At 40.2% G+C, this 18,202-nt stretch overlaps 1 protein-coding gene across 1 annotated transcript in view; it reads left to right on the top strand.

Annotated features, from left to right (window-relative positions):
• The window catches only part of SHISA6 (shisa family member 6), a gene marked incomplete at both ends in the record, with an annotated part of 368,466 nt that overhangs the window by 68,656 nt on the left and 281,608 nt on the right, over window positions 1-18,202 (top strand). The window contains one exon of the mRNA XM_083352345.1: window positions 14,148-14,243. Coding sequence (XP_083208471.1) covers window positions 14,148-14,243 — 96 coding nt within the window. The remainder of the gene's footprint in view (window positions 1-14,147; window positions 14,244-18,202) is intronic.

The raw sequence follows: 18,202 nt of genomic DNA, 5'->3' as shown, positions 1-18,202 counted from the left end.
CCTCGGCAGGTCTCCGTTCCTGTTTGGGGAGGTTTGGGCGCCTCCCCAAACCTCCCCAAACCTCGGCAGGTCTCCGTTCCTCCGCGCAGACCTGCCGACATTTGGGGAGGTTTGGGCGCCTCCCCAAACCTCCCCAAACCTCGGCAGGTCTGCGCGGAGGAACGGAGACCTGCCGAGGTTTGGGGAGGTTTGGGGAGGCGCCCAAACCTCCCCAAACAGGAACGGAGACCTGCCGAGGTTTGGGGAGGTTTGGGGAGGCGCCCAAACCTCCCCAAACAGGAACGGAGACCTGCCGAGGTTTGGGGACGTTTGGGGAGGCGCCCAAACCTCCCCAAAGGTCGGCAGGTCTGCGCGGAGGAACGGAGACCTGCCGAGGTTTGGGGAGGTTTGGGGAGGCGCCCAAACCTCCCCAAACAGGAACGGAGACCTGCCGAGGTTTGGGGACGTTTGGGGAGGCGCCCAAACCTCCCCAAAGGTCGGCAGGTCTGCGCGGAGGAACGGAGACCTGCCGAGGTTTGGGGACGTTTGGGGAGGCGCCCAAACCTCCCCAAAGGTCGGCAGGTCTGCGCGAAGGAACGGAGACCTGCCGAGGTTTGGGGAGGTTTGGGGAGGCGCCCAAACCTCCCCAAACAGGAACGGAGACCTGCCGAGGTTTGGGGAGGCGCCCAAACCTCCCCAAAGGTCGGCAGGTCTGCGCGGAGGAACGGAGACCTGCCGAGGTTTGGGGAGGTTTGGGGAGGCGCCCAAAGCTCCCCAAACAGGAATGGAGACCTGCCGAGGTTTGGGGACGTTTGGGGAGGCGCCCAAACCTCCCCAAAGGTCGGCAGGTCTGCGCGGAGGAACGGAGACCTGCCGAGGTTTGGGGACGTTTGGGGAGGCGCCCAAACCTCCCCAAACGTCGGCAGGTCTGCGCGGAGGAACGGAGACCTGCCGAGGTTTGGGGAGGTTTGGGGAGGCGCCCAAACCTCCCCAAACAGGAACGGAGACCTGCCGAGGTTTGGGGAGGTTTGGGGAGGCGCCCAAACCTCCCCAAATGTCGGCAGGTCTGCGCGGAGGAACGGAGACCTGCCGAGGTTTGGGGAGGTTTGGGGAGGCGCCCAAACCTCCCCAAACAGGAACGGAGACCTGCCGAGGTTTGGGGACGTTTGGGGAGGCGCCCAAACCTCCCCAAAGGTCGGCAGGTCTGTGCGGAGGAACGGAGACCTGCCGAGGTTTGGGGAGGTTTGGGGAGGCGCCCAAACCTCCCCAAACAGGAACGGAGACCTGCCGAGGTTTGGGGAGGTTTGGGGAGGCGCCCAAACCTCCCCAAACAGGAACGGAGACCTGCCGAGGTTTGGGGACGTTTGGGGAGGCGCCCAAACCTCCCCAAAGGTCGGCAGGTCTGCGCGGAGGAACGGAGACCTGCCGAGGTTTGGGGAGGTTTGGGGAGGCGCCCAAACCTCCCCAAACAGGAACGGAGACCTGCCGAGGTTTGGGGACGTTTGGGGAGGCGCCCAAACCTCCCCAAAGGTCGGCAGGTCTGCGCGGAGGAACGGAGACCTGCCGAGGTTTGGGGAGGTTTGGGGAGGCGCCCAAACCTCCCCAAACAGGAACGGAGACCTGCCGAGGTTTGGGGAGGTTTGGGGAGGCGCCCAAACCTCCCCAAACAGGAACGGAGACCTGCCGAGGTTTGGGGAGGTTTGGGGAGGCGCCCAAACCTCCCCAAAGGTCGGCAGGTCTGCGCGGAGGAACGGAGACCTGCCGAGGTTTGGGGAGGTTTGGGGAGGCGCCCAAAGCTCCCCAAACAGGAACGGAGACCTGCCGAGGTTTGGGGACGTTTGGGGAGGCGCCCAAACCTCCCCAAAGGTCGGCAGGTCTGCGCGGAGGAACGGAGACCTGCCGAGGTTTGGGGACGTTTGGGGAGGCGCCCAAACCTCCCCAAACAGGAACGGAGACCTGCCGAGGTTTGGGGAGGTTTGGGGAGGCGCCCAAACCTCCCCAAAGGTCGGCAGGTCTGCGCGGAGGAACGGAGACCTGCCGAGGTTTGGGGAGGTTTGGGGAGGCGCCCAAAGCTCCCCAAACAGGAACGGAGACCTGCCGAGGTTTGGGGACGTTTGGGGAGGCGCCCAAACCTCCCCAAAGGTCGGCAGGTCTGCGCGGAGGAACGGAGACCTGCCGAGGTTTGGGGACGTTTGGGGAGGCGCCCAAACCTCCCGAAACGTCGGCAGGTCTGCGCGGAGGAACGGAGACCTGCCGAGGTTTGGGGAGGTTTGGGGAGGCGCCCAAACCTCCCCAAAGGTCGGCAGGAGGAACGGAGACCTGCCGACGAGCCGCGGCCACACAGGGTATTCCTGTGTATTCAGGCTTGCAAAATGGCGGATCGAGCCTCTGCTGGCGGCAGAGGCTTGCAGAACGGCGGATCGGCTTATACTCGAGTCAATAACTTTTTCCAGTTTTTGGGGGTGAAATTGGGGGTCTCGGCTTATACTCGAGTCGGCTTATACTCAAGTATATACGGTATTTACATTTTAGCTTCATAATTAGTTCTTCCAATGAACAGTCTTGTTTTACTTCAGCCAGTATTGAATTATCTGTTCTTTTTTCAGTTCAAAGTATTGTCAACAATCATCTCCAAGGTTCAAAGGCATCGATTTTTCTCCAGTCAACTTTTCTGATGGTCCAGCTTTCATTGCATATATTAAGACTGGGAAGATCATTGCCTTAACAATACAGTACACAACTTTGTTGTCAGTATAATTTCTCTAGCATTAGGTAAAATACTGTTTGTTAGATTTCATCCAAGTAGCTAATGTCCCTGACTTCTTTTTAGCCTATGAAGATAAACCTGGAATTGCTTCATCTTCATCTCCATTTTATTTGCATGCTGATATGTGTTTTTTTCATCAATTTGATGGTTTCCTCTAATCAAGTATTTCTCATGTTAAGATAAGATAAGATAAGATAAGATAAGATAAGATAAGATAAGATAAGATAAGATAAGATGATAAGATAAGATAACCTTTATTGTCATTTTTTTTACTGTGGGCACAACGGCACACATCAAAAATGAAATTTAGTTGCCCGCTCTCAAAGTGGCTGCATAGAAATTAAATAGATAGGGTAACAGAATACAGCTTTGCTATGCACCTTTTCCATTTGTGAACAAATTAGTTGTTCCATAGTCCATTCTTATTGTTATTTCCTGATGATCATACAAATTAATCAATATGTGCATCAGGTGGGCTAAATGTTTATGGAGATTCTCAATCTTCCAGATCATGGTTGTCAAAAATGCTTTTCAAAAGGCAACTGGACTTTGTTTTTTCTTTAAAACATTTTGCTTCTCATCCAAGAAGCTTCTTCAATGTATATTCTTTTTAGCACTCTGAAGGTCAGTCATTAGCCACTTGGGGTTATCTGTACCCTCAGAGTAACCTGAATAAGTGTGCAAATGCGTGTGTAACCTTGGAACTGCTGAAAGGTCTGTGTTGTAGACAAGAGATATTGTATCCTTCTCCCCCCTCAATTGAGAGAGGGCTGTTCAATCATAATGCCTATTTTGACCTCTCTTTCAAACCAGCAGTCCTCTCTGTCCTGAATGTAGACTTTGCTATCTTCAAAAGAGTGACCTTTGTCTTTCAAAGGCAAATGGACTGCTGAAACTTTTCCTGATGGGTTTGTTCTCCTTTGTTGTGCCATGCACTTGTGAAGTAGCTATTTTGTTTCTTCATGATGAGCTGATTCAGGTGGGCTGATTCATGAAAATTTGTAGGGGTAGCCCTCGACATATGCCTGTAACGAAGCCTGCCTTTTGTGGTTTCATGTAATGACAGACATTAAACAAGATGGCCTCGCTTACTGCCCTCTGCTTTCCCTGATGTGGCTGCTAAATGAATGTGCAGGTTGTTTAGCAGAGCATGGGGAGCCTTGGGTGGGAGAGGGCTTGTGAGGCTAAGCATAGGCCCAGTTCACCTGTCCAGGCCTCCAAGTCCTCCCCCATACCCTGAGACATCCTATACTCCACTTCCTGGCCCTTAGTTCCCACAGACCTTTCCCCCCAAAACCCCTGCAGGCTTTTGTCCCCCATCACCATGTCTCTGCAAATCTTCTCCCCCTCCACTGGTTCCCACAGGCCTTTCCCCCTCCTTGGATTCCTGCAGGCTTCATGTCTGCTTCAAACCACACCAGGCCCCACTATTCCTCCTCACTTGTGTTTTGAAGAGCTCTGGAGCTTTCTTCTTCTCTGGAATGGGTCACTTTGTCACTCAGCCTCCTGGTACAATTCTGGAAGCAGCTGCCATCATGATACTATCTGCCTGGTAATGTCCAAGTTTAGATTTGTCATTTAGATTGTTTGAAAAAGATATTTTCTGTAAAAAAAAATAGCTATTCTGCAGAACTCTTTATCAGTCAGTCACTTGCTTTATTTTGCATTTTAAAGCAAAATATTCCCATTATTCTAGACACTGTTTTTATTCCATTCTTAGGATTTCACTTGCCTATAATGAGTATGATCTCTTTCTTGGATGGGAAAGTGCAGGTCTATCAACAAGGATTTCATGTTAGAATATTTAATATCTGCTTCCTCTGCATTTGTGGTGGAGCACAGACTTGAATCAGTAATACTGATTGGCGTGGCTTTGACATCCTCTCATTTTTTTGTTTGTTTTTTGTTCTATCGTATGCCCAGGAATCCCCCAAATTGGTATTTTATAATTTAACTTATAATTTTATAATTTAACTTATAATAATATTTTTTCCATATGCACAATAAAGCACTTCTTAAAATGTGAGATTTAAATGCCTTATCCACTTTTTTATCATAAAGTAAATATGCATGCCACCCATATAATAAGTCCCATCCCTCAAGGTAAAGTAATCTTTCATTTGTTAAATTAAGCCAATCACAAACCGCTGATAAAACAACCGCATCATAATATAATTTCAAATTAGGCACTTTAAGTCCTCCTCTTTTCCGTACATCTTGTAAGATCTTAAATTTAACTCTCGGTCTTTTCCCTGCCCAAATAAATTTATTAATACCCTTCTGCCACTCATCCAAATTGGCATCCTTTTTCAATATAGGTATCATTTGAAACAAAAAAAGAAACTTTGGTAGAACATTCATTTTAACAGCTGCAATTCTCCCCAACAGAGATAATTGTAATTTTTTCCAACTATCTAACTCCTTTTGTACTTTGTGCCATAATATCTCATAGTTGTTCTTATATAATTTCACATTTGAAGCTAAAATATATACTCCCAAATATTTAACCTTTTTCACTATTTCAAAACCCGTTAGTTTTACTAACTTTTCTTTTTCATTCATAGTCATATTTTTAGATAATATTTTACTCTTATAATTATTTATCTTAAAACCAGAAACTTTCCCATATGACAATTTCAATTCTTGAATGATTTTGTTTCCCAAAATGTGCCATTCCAATATCAGTTATGCTGAAAGTTCTCTACAGAACTCTTTTTTTTTAATTGAAAAGTTTTACAAAATTTTTAATAATAAACCCCGCCTCCCCATCAACCCTCCTCCCTTCCCTCCCCCCCTCCGGACTTCCCAAAGCAGAATACAGGGTATTACATATAGCAATCTTATGCAAACATATGCTAAATATCTATTACAACGTTAACAAACCTTCCACTCTTTAACTCCCTTATAACAAAACTAAAGTAATTATAATAACACTTCTATAATTGTAAAAATTATTCATATGCTATTTGAAACTTTTTAGTCCCATATTTGTTCTGAATATAATCAATCCATCTTTTCCATTCCAAAATATATTTTTCTTTTGACTGTTCTTTCAAATATGCTGAAACTTTTGCCATTTCAGCTACGTCCATTACTTTAAGTATCCATTGTTCTATTGTAGGTAAATCTTCTTTCTTCCAATGTTGCGCCACCAAAAGTCTGGCTGCCGTTATTAAGTGTAACATTAATTTAGTTTCTATAACAGTACAATCCGAAATAATCCCCAATAAGAATAGCTGCGGAGTAAATCTTATTTTTTTCTTAAAAACTTTCTGAAAAATCCACCATATTTTTATCCAAAAGGCTTTAACATTTTTACATGTCCACCATATATGATAATAAGTTGCCTCTTCACTACCACATCTCCAACACTTAGGTGGTTGATTTGGATACATACATGCTAACTTTTTAGGATCTAAATGCCATCTATAAAACATCTTGTAAAAATTCTCTCTTAGGTTTTGTGCTTGCATAAATTTTACATTTCTAACCCAATTTTTTTCCCAAGTATCCATCATTATGGGCTCTTGAATATTCTGAGCCCATTTTATCATACAATCTTTAACTAACTCCGATTCTGAATCAATCTCTATAAGAGCATTATATAACCTTTTTATATGTGATTGACTTTGATCTCTAATTTGCTTTATCAAATTTTCATCAGCTTTTACTATACCAATTTTCTGATCTTCTATCCATCTAGCTTGTAATTGTATAAACTGAAACCAAGTCTGTACTATCTTTTCTTCCTTTAAAACATTTAAAGGTTTCAGTTTCAAAATATTCCCTTCCATCCTAAGAAGTTCTTGATAGGTAATTACATCTTGATTCTGCTCCACATTTATATTTCCTATTGCATGTCTAGGTATTGCCCATATAGGTATTTTATTATTTAATATATATTGGTGCTTTTTCCAAACTCGGAGCAAAGCATTCCTTAAGATATGAGTCTTAAAAATATTATCCACCTTTTTGTCATAAAATAAATACGCATGCCATCCATACAATAAATCATACCCCTCAATATTCAATATTCTTTCATCCGTTAAATTGAACCAATCACTAATTGTTGATAACACAACTTCATCATAATATAATCTCAAATTGGGCATCTTCAAACCCCCTCTCTCACGTGCATCTTGCATTATTTTAAGCTTTACTCTCAGTCTTTTCCCTGCCCAGATAAATTTATTACCGTAATACCTTTTTGCCACTCATATAAATTTGCGTCTTTCTTAAGTATTGGTATCATTTGGGACAAAAATAAAAATTTTGGTAAGACATTCATCTTCACGGCTGCTATTCTCCCCAACCAAGACAATTGTAATTTTTTCCAACTATCAATCTCCTTTTGTACTTTTTGCCATAACAATTCATAATTGTTTTTATATAATTTCACATTCGATGCTGTGATATATACCCCCAAGTATTTAACCAGTTCTCTACAGAACTCTTGTAGCAATTTTAAAATTGTTAAAAATCCATTCGCAAAAATGTCATTGACGGCACCAAGCACAAAGAAAGCGCTTGTTTTTTCCTTTTCTCTTATTTGAGACTCTTTCCTAATGACAACCTACTCAGAAAATGGCAGGAAGGAAGAAGAGGAGGGGATCATTACAGCAACCCGCAGAGAGAGGAGTTATGCTGGATTGGCTTTGCTTTTTATGAAACACAAAAATGAATTTATAATATATAATTTTGATGGTTAGACAAGACATATTAGAGAAAAATTGAATTATGTTAGAACCTTAGAGTGTAAATTTATAATTTTATTTATAACGGCTGTAAAAAAAATTAGAAACTCCTTCCTTCCTTCCTTCCTTCCTTCCTTCCTTCCTTCCTTCCTTCTAGCTCTTTCTTTGATTTCCTTTTTCTTTTTACATTAGTTTCTATTAATTTAACTGCTTTCTTAAAAGTTTTAATAAAATTAAAATAGACCATTGCAGGGCAAAATATATATCTGCTTTTCTTCTAAATTTTTATTGATACATGAAATATAAAATTGTAGGAAATCACTTATTAAACTAATGGGATTTTTTTGTCATTTGGAGTTCCAAGATTTAAGCAAGAAATAAGTTGCATAAATATGATATAGTAAACTGCTTAAGGCTTAAGTAAATGTTAAAAAATATTGTTTTCATCATTATGTCGATTGTATCATTTTCTTTGGAAATGATAATGTCCAGAGACATAGTCAAATATTTAGGCATAAATAAAAACAGAGAAATAAGGAGCAACAATGAAATTCCATTTCATCCTTATTCTTTTAAAGACTTTATCTGTGACCTTCAATAACTCAAGCTATAATTGTACCCTGATTTATCTGTGCATGGAGTGGGAAAATAATTTCAGGGGATCTTTTATTTGCAGCTTTTGGAGATGCTGTGATGATAACCTGTCATATGAACTGTTGAATGACAGAGGATGTGAAAGAAGGGGAACAATGTGATGAAGAAAATGTAGATGGGGCAAAGGAAGTTATGAAACATGAAGAGAAAAAAATAAAATTCATTCATGAAATAATGAGTCAATTAGGGAGAGTAGAAGAGAAGTGAATAGCAAAAGGAGAGAAAATAATGGAAGAAAAATGTACTTTGCTATGTAGATTTATGCAAAAATGAAATACACAGCTGCAATTATCTGATTATAAACAGAAGATAAAGCTAATGATTCTTTGTGCAATCTGGCTAACTTTTACAAGCGAAGTGAAACGTGGAAAGAAATTAATTCAGATTAAAAAAACAAGCGAAGGGAAGCTGCAATGTTCAGCTCTCTCCAGACGGAACAGAATCTTACCTGCTAGTCAGCCATGACAACCTGTGAGCCGGGTAGCCTTGATAGCCTGTGAGAAGAAGTAAATATTCTTCCTTTACTCCCCAGGGAATTCATTATCTATAGACTAATAATTGCAGGTATTTCTCTCAGGAGGGCATGGCTTGATTGGCACTGGCACTCACTAGCACTTCTGATGTTACCTAGTTGAGTAATGAAATGTCTGCGACACACATCAAACTTCAGGGAGCACAAAGAACTCCAAGTGATTGCTTTGTCTCAAGCAATTGAAAGAATACAAATAAAAGAAGGAACGAGCACATGAAAGTATAGAGCGGATCTTCTCTCTTGCCATGACAATTTTTTTTGTAGCAGATTCAAATATTAGTTTTAACATCACACAAACACAGAAGTGTACATCCTGGAATTTAAGTGTCAAAGAGCTCACTATTCTAAAATCTCTATTTAGAAGAAAAATTATTTGATAGGTGCATAATGATAGTTCAGTTCTAACTATAATAATTTCATTATTTGCAGGCTAGGAATTCAGTTAACATATGTAACATATTAATTTCTCACACAATTTCCCTTGGGAGTGGATTTGTGGAGTGGATTTTCCCTTTTCAGTTGAAAGCCCTGATAAAATTGCATATTATTGTAGGTATTTGTATGCGGTTTTGTCAGTTTTGAAAAGGACTTGAACTCCTCTTCTCTGTGATTTCATTGCATTATTTGAAAAGTAACGAGCGTGTAGGGATCGGCCCCTTATTTTTCCAGTGTGGCACAAATGTCTTCTAGAATTTCCTGGGTTTTTTACTTTTTAGTTGTGTTTTACCTTTTGAAATGGAAGAGAGAAAATGTGAATGGAATTGACCTCAGGAGAATGAGCCCCAGTGACTGGAACCAACCAAGTTGTGTGTAATAAGATGGACCTGGGAGATGCAACCTCTGTCAAGGAACTCTATAAAAAAATTGTTGTGATTGAATGAAATGGGCCACCGCTCAGAGTTTGTAATTCTTTTTATAAACATATTTTTCTTTCAGTATTGGGCAGCTTTGTATGTCTTACAGTTAAGGCTGACCTAGTTTGCTCAAAGAACAATATTTACAGGCTGAAAAAGAAATAGTGGTCTCTCATCCATAGAGAGTGGTAGAATACTATAACATTACCTCCATATGCATGAACATGCCTGATGAATACACTTATGGATGAATATGTAAATAAGATAAGTGGGGGGAAAGGCAAAAACGTGCATATATGATTCTACCTGGCAATGGGCAATGGATTATATATACTTTTACAGTTTTTTGCTTGTATATTAGAATTATAATTCTTTATAGGCCAAGTGTGAATGGACACACAAGGATTTTGTCTTCAGTGCATAAGCTCTCAGCATACCTACAAGCAACAAATGATAAATCATGATCATAATCATAAAATACAATAATCATAAATCATAGATACAGCCAGTGGTAGGATTCAGCTGATTCCCACCACTTGGGCAGAACTGGTAGCTACTTTTTTGTTGCCTAGGCCCAGAATGGACTTCCAGAAGCAGCATCCACACAGAGAACTGATTGTTCACAAATTTGAATCCCACCACTGGATACAACACTCAGTGGTGGTCATAGGATACTAAATAAATGCAACCAACATAAATCATAACAGGATACTAAATAAATGCAATCAACATAAATATGAGATACAAACAACAAAGTTACAGTCATAAGAAGCTAAGGAAATAGGTAATAGGAAAGATGAGAAGGATAATAGTAATACAGTTACAGTTTGACATCCCAGGGCATAAGTGTTGTGGAAATTAGTTGTTTAGCAGAGTGATAGCGTGGAGGAAAAAACTGTCTTTGTCTCTGGTTGTTTTGGTGTGTAATGCCCTATAGTGTCATCTTGAGGGAAGAAGTTCAAAGAAGTTTATGTCCAGGATGTGAGGGGTCTGTAGATATTTTTACAGCCCTCTTTCTGGGTCATGCAATGGAAGGCAGGCTGGTTGTAATTGTTTTTTTCTGCAGTTCTAATTGTTCTAGTTATAGCCAAACCAGACAGTTATAGAGGTGCAGATGAAAGACTCAATAATTCCTTTGCAGAACTGTTATCAGCAGATCCTTGGGCAGTCTGAGCTTTCTGAGTGGGTGCAGGAAGAATGTTCTTTGTTATGCTTTTTTGATGATGTTTTTGGTGTTAGGTGTCCATTTTAAGTCCTGAGATATTACAGACCCTAGAAACTTGAAGGTCTCTACTATCGATACTGTTTTGTCTAGTATTGTAAGAGGTGGTAGAATAGGAGGGCTTCTCCTAAAATCTATCATCTCTATAGCTTTGAGTGTGTACATTTCAAAATTGTTCCAACTGCATCACAGGGACTGGAATGCAGTATCCATGCAGATATGAACCAAATAGGATGTATGAATCCATGTTGGGGATCCAGGACTATTAGGCAGTAACCTAAAACTAGGGAATATCTCTCAGTTAGCAAATTTTTTAAAAAGGTAAATTATATGGGAAAGACAAGGCCCTGAGCTTTATTGGAGACCCAGAAAAATGGGTCTCATATCTCTCATGTCATAGAACTAATTTTCTGAGTTTGGTCAACAGTCTAAAACCTAAAATAATGAAGAGGATAATAATTGAAATTCATCAGTGCTTAGTATCCTAATAAACACCAGCAAAGCATAATAAAATAATATACAGTGCAATGTACAAACATAAAAGCAACCACTGGCTTACATCTTTTCTACCGATTATCTGTCACACTCCTTTCTATAGATGTAATGCTTTTCTTTTTATTGCAAATGTAAATATTATCTTAGCTCTTCAGAGCACCTATTTGTTTACCTGTAGCAGAGGCAAGCAATATTCTGGCTTAAGTACTCAAAAAGGACAAGCTTGTTTTCCTGCATGAGGATGTGATCATTACAGTTGTAATGAATAAGCCTAAAATTTCCTGGATATCTCTCTCTCTTCCCCCCCCCCTCTCTCCCTCCCTCCCTCTCTCTCTCTCTCTCTTTCCCTATGGTTGACACATCTACCTCTGAAAATTTCCAGATGGAAATCTAGGAACTACGAGAAAAGGGTTTAGGTCCATATGTGATTACAATATGCTTATCCCAAACTGATGAGCCTGTTTGCACTGGGTGGAAATACGGAGAACTGCAATCTTATGGCTAGAATATTTCAAGTTTAGTAGTGTTGCAACTTAGTACCATTTCAAAGGCCTTTCGTAGCTATCTGGAATTTTGATCAGGTACAGCAAAACCTCTGTCCACCAAGAGAAAGACAGGAGAAAGGTCAGGAATTAGATCATCAGTAACAGTTGTGGGAGAGTGCTTGGTGGTTGATAGTGCAATCCTTGAAAACTTGGAAGTTCATAGCCTCCATGGAAATCACAGATTTGTCCACGCTGATCTCTGATTTGACACATTAAAGCAGCTTATGCTGGACCTTGGTTTTGCCTCAGAACAGATGTTAGAATCTCTGGATATGGAGAGCTTTATACTCAGACCTTTTCTGTAGTCAGGTTGTTTCAGCTAAAACTGATTCTATCCAAAATCTCTGCTGGGGAAATGGGCCAATTTGGAATGATCTGCTCCATGTATCTCATGCATTTGGATGGATTCCAGTGGACACTAGGGGCCCTCTTACCTCTCTTATTTGTTTGTTTTATAGGCAGCATCTATTCCTCTCATTGTCCTCATTCAACCCCATATTCCATTATAGGTTAGTTGCTGATTAAAAGATGACTCGGGCTCTTGAGATAATTGTTCCTATGTAGCATCTGTTTGCCAAACCCAGATGTTTTCCTTGGTTAACTGAGGTGGTCTGGAAGGTGAAGTGTTAGAAGCAGTGCCTAGGGCACTAGTGGAGCAAGATGAAAAGTGAATCTGACTGAAACCATGTACAAGCTCAAATGTAATAAGGAAGACAAAGTTGTATGTTTCCTTTATTATTGCATCACCATGCTGTCAGTTGGCTGCATCTTGTTTAGGGTGAGCAATTTCTTTTGGAGAATAATGTACAGCAGGGGTACCCAATCCTCAGGCTGCAGCCCACCTCCAGGACTTGACATTCGGAACCAGGCCATGGAAGTGGCGGGCGAGTGCATGTGCATCCCCAATTGTGTGAACAGTGGGTGAGCATGCATGCTCCATTTGCATGAGTGGCGGGTACACATGCCTGCTGCTCATGCAAATGGAGCTCTGTGTGGGTGCATGTGCTTGCCAACTGCTCATGCAGAACCATCCCCTCTCCTCTCCCCACTGGTCTGCAAAAGCAAAAAGATTGGAGAATTCCGATGTACAACCATTCATTTGCTAGCTATGACCATTCTGCACAGTGCAGTGGCCCAAATTCACCAGTGGTGATCACTGGAGCAACATCTTGTCATATTAGCTGAGTCCTCCTGTGACTTCCAATAAAGTAATATTTTCTAATATGATTCTAGACTTGTAGGCTAGATTTACTCTAAGTGGGGTAAGAGCAGTGTGTAAGGTGAGATCTGGGCGATATGCTTCATTTCAAGTGCTGGTGCTTCCTGCAGCCTTAATGAGGCTGTAGTGTAGTGTGACTCCTTCTCAGGGCAATCTTCTCCATTCCAGAGGTGACCTATCTAATACAAACTTCTTGGAACAAATGGTTGATGGTCCCCTACTTCCATAAAATATGGGGAGATTCTGGGCTCAGTTTTTAAGTGTTGTTTTTTAAAAAAAATTCTATATAGCCTTATATGGCTTGGTGCTGAAGTAATTACAGGAAACTTCCTCCATTCCACCATGACTGTTACATATATCTTTGGCTAAACAACAGGCAGTCCACAAAGTAAAGGGGGACTGAAGCCAGGAGGTGGCTTTTCTTGTTAATGACCCTGCTTTGAAACAGTTTTCCCATGGAGATTAGCTCTTACATAAATGATCTTTCAGAAGATTTTAATACAGAGATCTTCCAGAAAGCTTTGGCAGGCTCATAGGTGATTCCAGCAGGTTGCTGGCCTGTTGACTTCTTTGCTGTTGATTTTTTTTTTACTCAATATATTATTATTGTAAATTTGTTTTGTTTGTTTCTGCCTTGTATTGACTCCTGATATCTGCCTGGATGCTTCTCTGCAGAGATTTTTTCCCCGCAAGATTTTAGAAGTGGTTTGCCATTGCCTACTTTTAAAGGCTGAGAATGACTGATCATCTAACTCATTTTGTGCCTGTGATGGACTGGAACTGATAGTGTCCCAGTTTCTTGTAGGATGCTACACCAAACTGGTTCTCTTAATATTTTGTACCATGGATATTTTAATTGTACTTTTCTGTTGCATGCCACTGAGCATCTAGCACAGTTAACAGTGGGACAGAAATCTATTTATTTATTCCACTGGTATTCTATTTTTCATTCAAGTGGTAGAGCACTTTGCATTATGCTCCCTCTTCCTGTTTTTCCCTAGAACATAAATCCTGTGACATAGCACGGGTCAGTTGGATAGATAAATAAATAAACATTAAATAAATTCTGCTCCACAGGCATTGTATAACATTGTTGCTTCCCGTTTGCATTTTTTTTTCCACTTAGGAATGGAATTGTGGTTGAGCTGCATAAAATGATGTACTATTTCTCATCTTTCCTTGGCAGGTCATTATGGAAAGGATATTTATCGAAGTGGAGGTCCGGATTTCCATAATTTCATCTCTTCTGGGTTTGTCACATTAGGAAGAGGACACAACAAGGGTACAGTGGAAACTATTTTTTGTTGAATAGAAAATATATGCTTGAGAACAGTCTCTCACTTGGAAGTTTTGTTATGTATGACATCAGATAACAGTATTAGTGTGGAAAATCATAGGCTTATGCGAGAACATAGTGCTGCAAGTTCAATAAAGTGTTAACAGTGGCCTTTTAAATCCTATGGAAGGAGACATGGAATGAGCATCTGGAGAAGGTTCCAGAATGGCAGGAAGACAGGTTGACTGAGTTGCATGAATGGAAACCTCCTGTCTTGCTACCATTTGCCAAAGAAACAGAAAGATACATAAAGTTACTATGGGATAAAATAGTGACATCATTTCCAAAGTGGGATGCTATTATGAGAATACAGAGCATTTCATTTAAAACTGTATACATAAACATATCTACCCCTTTGGTGTGCTTAAATCACACATAGAGAAAAACATCTGTATTATAATCTAATCTAATAAAAACACTTCCTTTACCTACTAAAAAAAGTAGGAATTGCACAATAAGACAAAAGGCTCATAATTCCCATAGGTATGTTATGCAAATATATAAGTTTGCAAACAAGATACTTCCAAGCAATGCAGTTAAGCCTGGGACTATCCTATACTTTCTTTGGATTTCAGTAGAAAGCAATTTGGTAATCAGTCTGGCTAAAGATCTTGGGAAATTCATTTTGTTGTGCCTAGTTTTATTCCCCCTTGGAATATGTTGCTTCTTGGTGCTCATACATGAATCTTGAGAACCTTCTGTGTTTTATTTGTTCTTTGTTTATTGTATGTTGGAATCTGGACTGCAGAGTAAAAATGGATTTGTGGTCCTGCCACATAGTGGCTCACTGAACTGAATCACTTTTGCATCTCCTCTAGATTTTTCTCTCCAAAATTCGTGTGAGATTCTAAAAGAGATGCTCATTATAGATTGTGCCATAAAGTTACCAGTCATATTATTTACAATTTCTATTGAATTTGCATCAGCATATTCAGTATAACAAGAGTGCGTTGTATTTAAATATTTATCCTTCCCACGCACATAATATTGTAAGCATTTTATAAAGTGATTTCCTCAAGGGTCATATATTTTTGTCTGTCTACCTAATCTGTGAGAAATGTCTCTGTGTGTGTGTGTGTGTGTGTGTGTGTGTAAGAAAGAGAGAGAGAATGCACACAGACACATACCCTTTATTGTACAAATCTGAAAAAATGTCAATATCCATATCCTGCACTGTGTATGTTCTGTGTAACATAATGTATATGCAGTACAATGCTGGATGTGCTGATGTGCTGATGTAATAGCAAATGATATCTACCATGAACATCTAGGAATCATGATGACCCTCATAACTGATATACAGGAGCATCTTGCTACCCAAACCAGGATGGCTCTATTTGGGTGAATTTCTAATGAAGTCTACAGCAAGACCTTTTTTTATTCATAGGGGGATGAAGTTGTGTACATTTTATTGCTTTCAGACTCTTGAAGAATGAGCCAATTTCCTTGAAAGACTTGAGGGTAGAGAGGAAAAGTCCTAGTAGGGCTGGACCACTCATTGGATCTGATATGCAGGTTCCAAGCTAGCTAACCATCAAGTCTTTTGGGAGATCCACCTCACTCTATGACACACTGGTGCATTAAAAAGGTGGGCTCAAGCCACCTTGGTGACACAACATTGTTCCTTGTTGACTTACTTGTAGACTGTTGAACATTTATATCATGTATTTGGAGATACAATTCTATTTCTATAGAAACACTGTATTGTATGTGAAGGCATATTGTTTCATATATCCATTCTTGTTGATGTTTCCATGGATGTTCTTCATTCACAAGTTGTAAAACAAAAACAACCAACTCCCCTTTCTTGCTCTGATTTTTTATTTGCTGTTTAACCAATGGAAGAAAGCTTTCTTTATAAATGTCATCTAAAGCAGTGTGAGTTCTGTGGAACTGTCACAGAAAAAAAAACATTATATGTGTGTATTGTCTGTGTTTTGTGTGTTCAAATAAAGTTTATTGAGGTGGAGGCATAGCCCGTAGGATTGTGTTGTCCTGTGGTGTAGGATGCAATACAGAAGAAAGCATACAAAATGGGAGGGGAAGTGGGATACAATGTATGGACAAAGAACATCCAAAAAAAACCTTCTATAATCTTCTCTGAATTACCCTTTTCAAGTTTTTCTACTTGTAATCAAACAAGGACCTTGGTTCCTGTTGGCAGGAAATCACAAATTGAGACATTCCAATGGAATCTAAAAAACCAGAAACAAATTCAGAAGCATCTTTTCTTTTGCCCCATGTATTTTAGTTTGTTTATAGCAGACTTGCCAGATATTATCTACATTTTTACCACAATCAATCAGCTTAAGGGGATTTTTGTTTTAAAGATTCATGCCTAGTAGGGGGAGGAGGCAGATTTTTTTAAAAAAAATGTTGAGAGATAATGGCCACAAGCAATATAGGGAAGTAATGAACAAATTTTTGCTATTGAGCTTTATTCAGTATTTCATATTTTACTATTTCATTACTGTGGGAGCCTTTCTGGAATTGATTTCCCTTCCTGACTTCAATCTTGGCTGAATTGTTTTAGAGTAATAGAACTAATTGTAGTTATTATTTCCAAAGTTTGTATTGATGTGTGAGTAAAAGAGATTGGCTCATCTTTCTTAAAAAAAGAAACATTCCTCCCAAGGCTGAATGTCCCAAAGATGCTTTTTCAAGGGGCAACTGGACTTCCTTGTTTTCCTTTGAAGACGTTTCACTTCTCATCCAAGAAACTTCTTCAGCTGTGACTGGATGGTGGGGAACAGAAAGATTTATATTCCTTGCAGACAGCTGGCCATTCTTTTAGACAGTCATTGGGGGCACTTGGAGGTTTGTCTACAGTATGTCCTCAGGGTCACCTGAATAGTGCAAATAGATCTGGAGCCTTCTTGAAACTGCTGAAAGGACTATGTTATGGAGCTATGCTTTCTGAAGGTTCCACACCCATTTGTACCAGATAGGTAGGTAGGTAGTTAGGTAGATAGATGGTAGACAGACAGAGAGAGACAGAGACAGAGAGAGTTAATATATACATACATGTAGGAATCATAACATTTGAGCCACAAAATTTGCCATAACTGTCTTTAAAGTCAAAAATACATATTGGCCCCTGGTATGTGCAACAATTTAATTATTTATATAGCTTATATGCCCCTTTAGGCATAATCCTTACATTTCTGACTTTTAGGCCAGATTCAGACCTAAAACAAATCATAATTTTTCATTGTGGACAGGGTGTTGTGCTTGTCTTCTTATGTCTTCTTCTTGTTCTTCTCTTCTGCATGCTAATAGGAACATTCCATTTTCAGTAGAAAGGGAAGGAAATGCATATATACCTCTTCAAATGGTAGGGAATCATTGTGTTCTGTTATCTCTGGTTGGCGTTTCAACCTTTGCTGTATGCTTGTGACTGAATTGAAAAAAAAGTAGAAATGACTCAGGGTGGTTGATACAGGTTAAACATATAATTACCCATACAGTTTAAGAACATTTGAGCCATGACCACAGTCCTAAAAGATTAAAGGCAGCAATGTGTAATATTGGAATAGTACCATTTCAATTAATTACAAAACAAAAAAAGTGAGTTTGTCTTCTGCACACTAAGCTAACGGCAAGCTACTAGCTATATATTTTGTTCAGTCTTATGTCCAATAACCTCTCACTTTTGTAGGCCAAGGTCAAGAGCAAAAAAACCCAAACTGATTGGACTGCTTTTACACAGTTTTAGGCTCTCCTCTAAGTCACTACAATGCATCTCAAAAGATTTTCAACCTCTTCTTTTGAAGCCAAAGATGAGGGTTGCATAGAAGAGTAAACTGGATTTCTGATACAATTTGACCTAATGACAAAAATCAGCTTTTTATATTCTCGGGCTCTTTCTCTCTATTGTATGATGCAAAGTTTTAAACTGTTTCTTT

Source organism: Vipera ursinii (genome assembly GCF_947247035.1).
Source record: "Vipera ursinii genome assembly, chromosome: 2".
Taxonomy (NCBI): domain Eukaryota; kingdom Metazoa; phylum Chordata; class Lepidosauria; order Squamata; family Viperidae; genus Vipera; species Vipera ursinii.
This window is presented reverse-complemented; position numbering and strand designations above follow the sequence as displayed.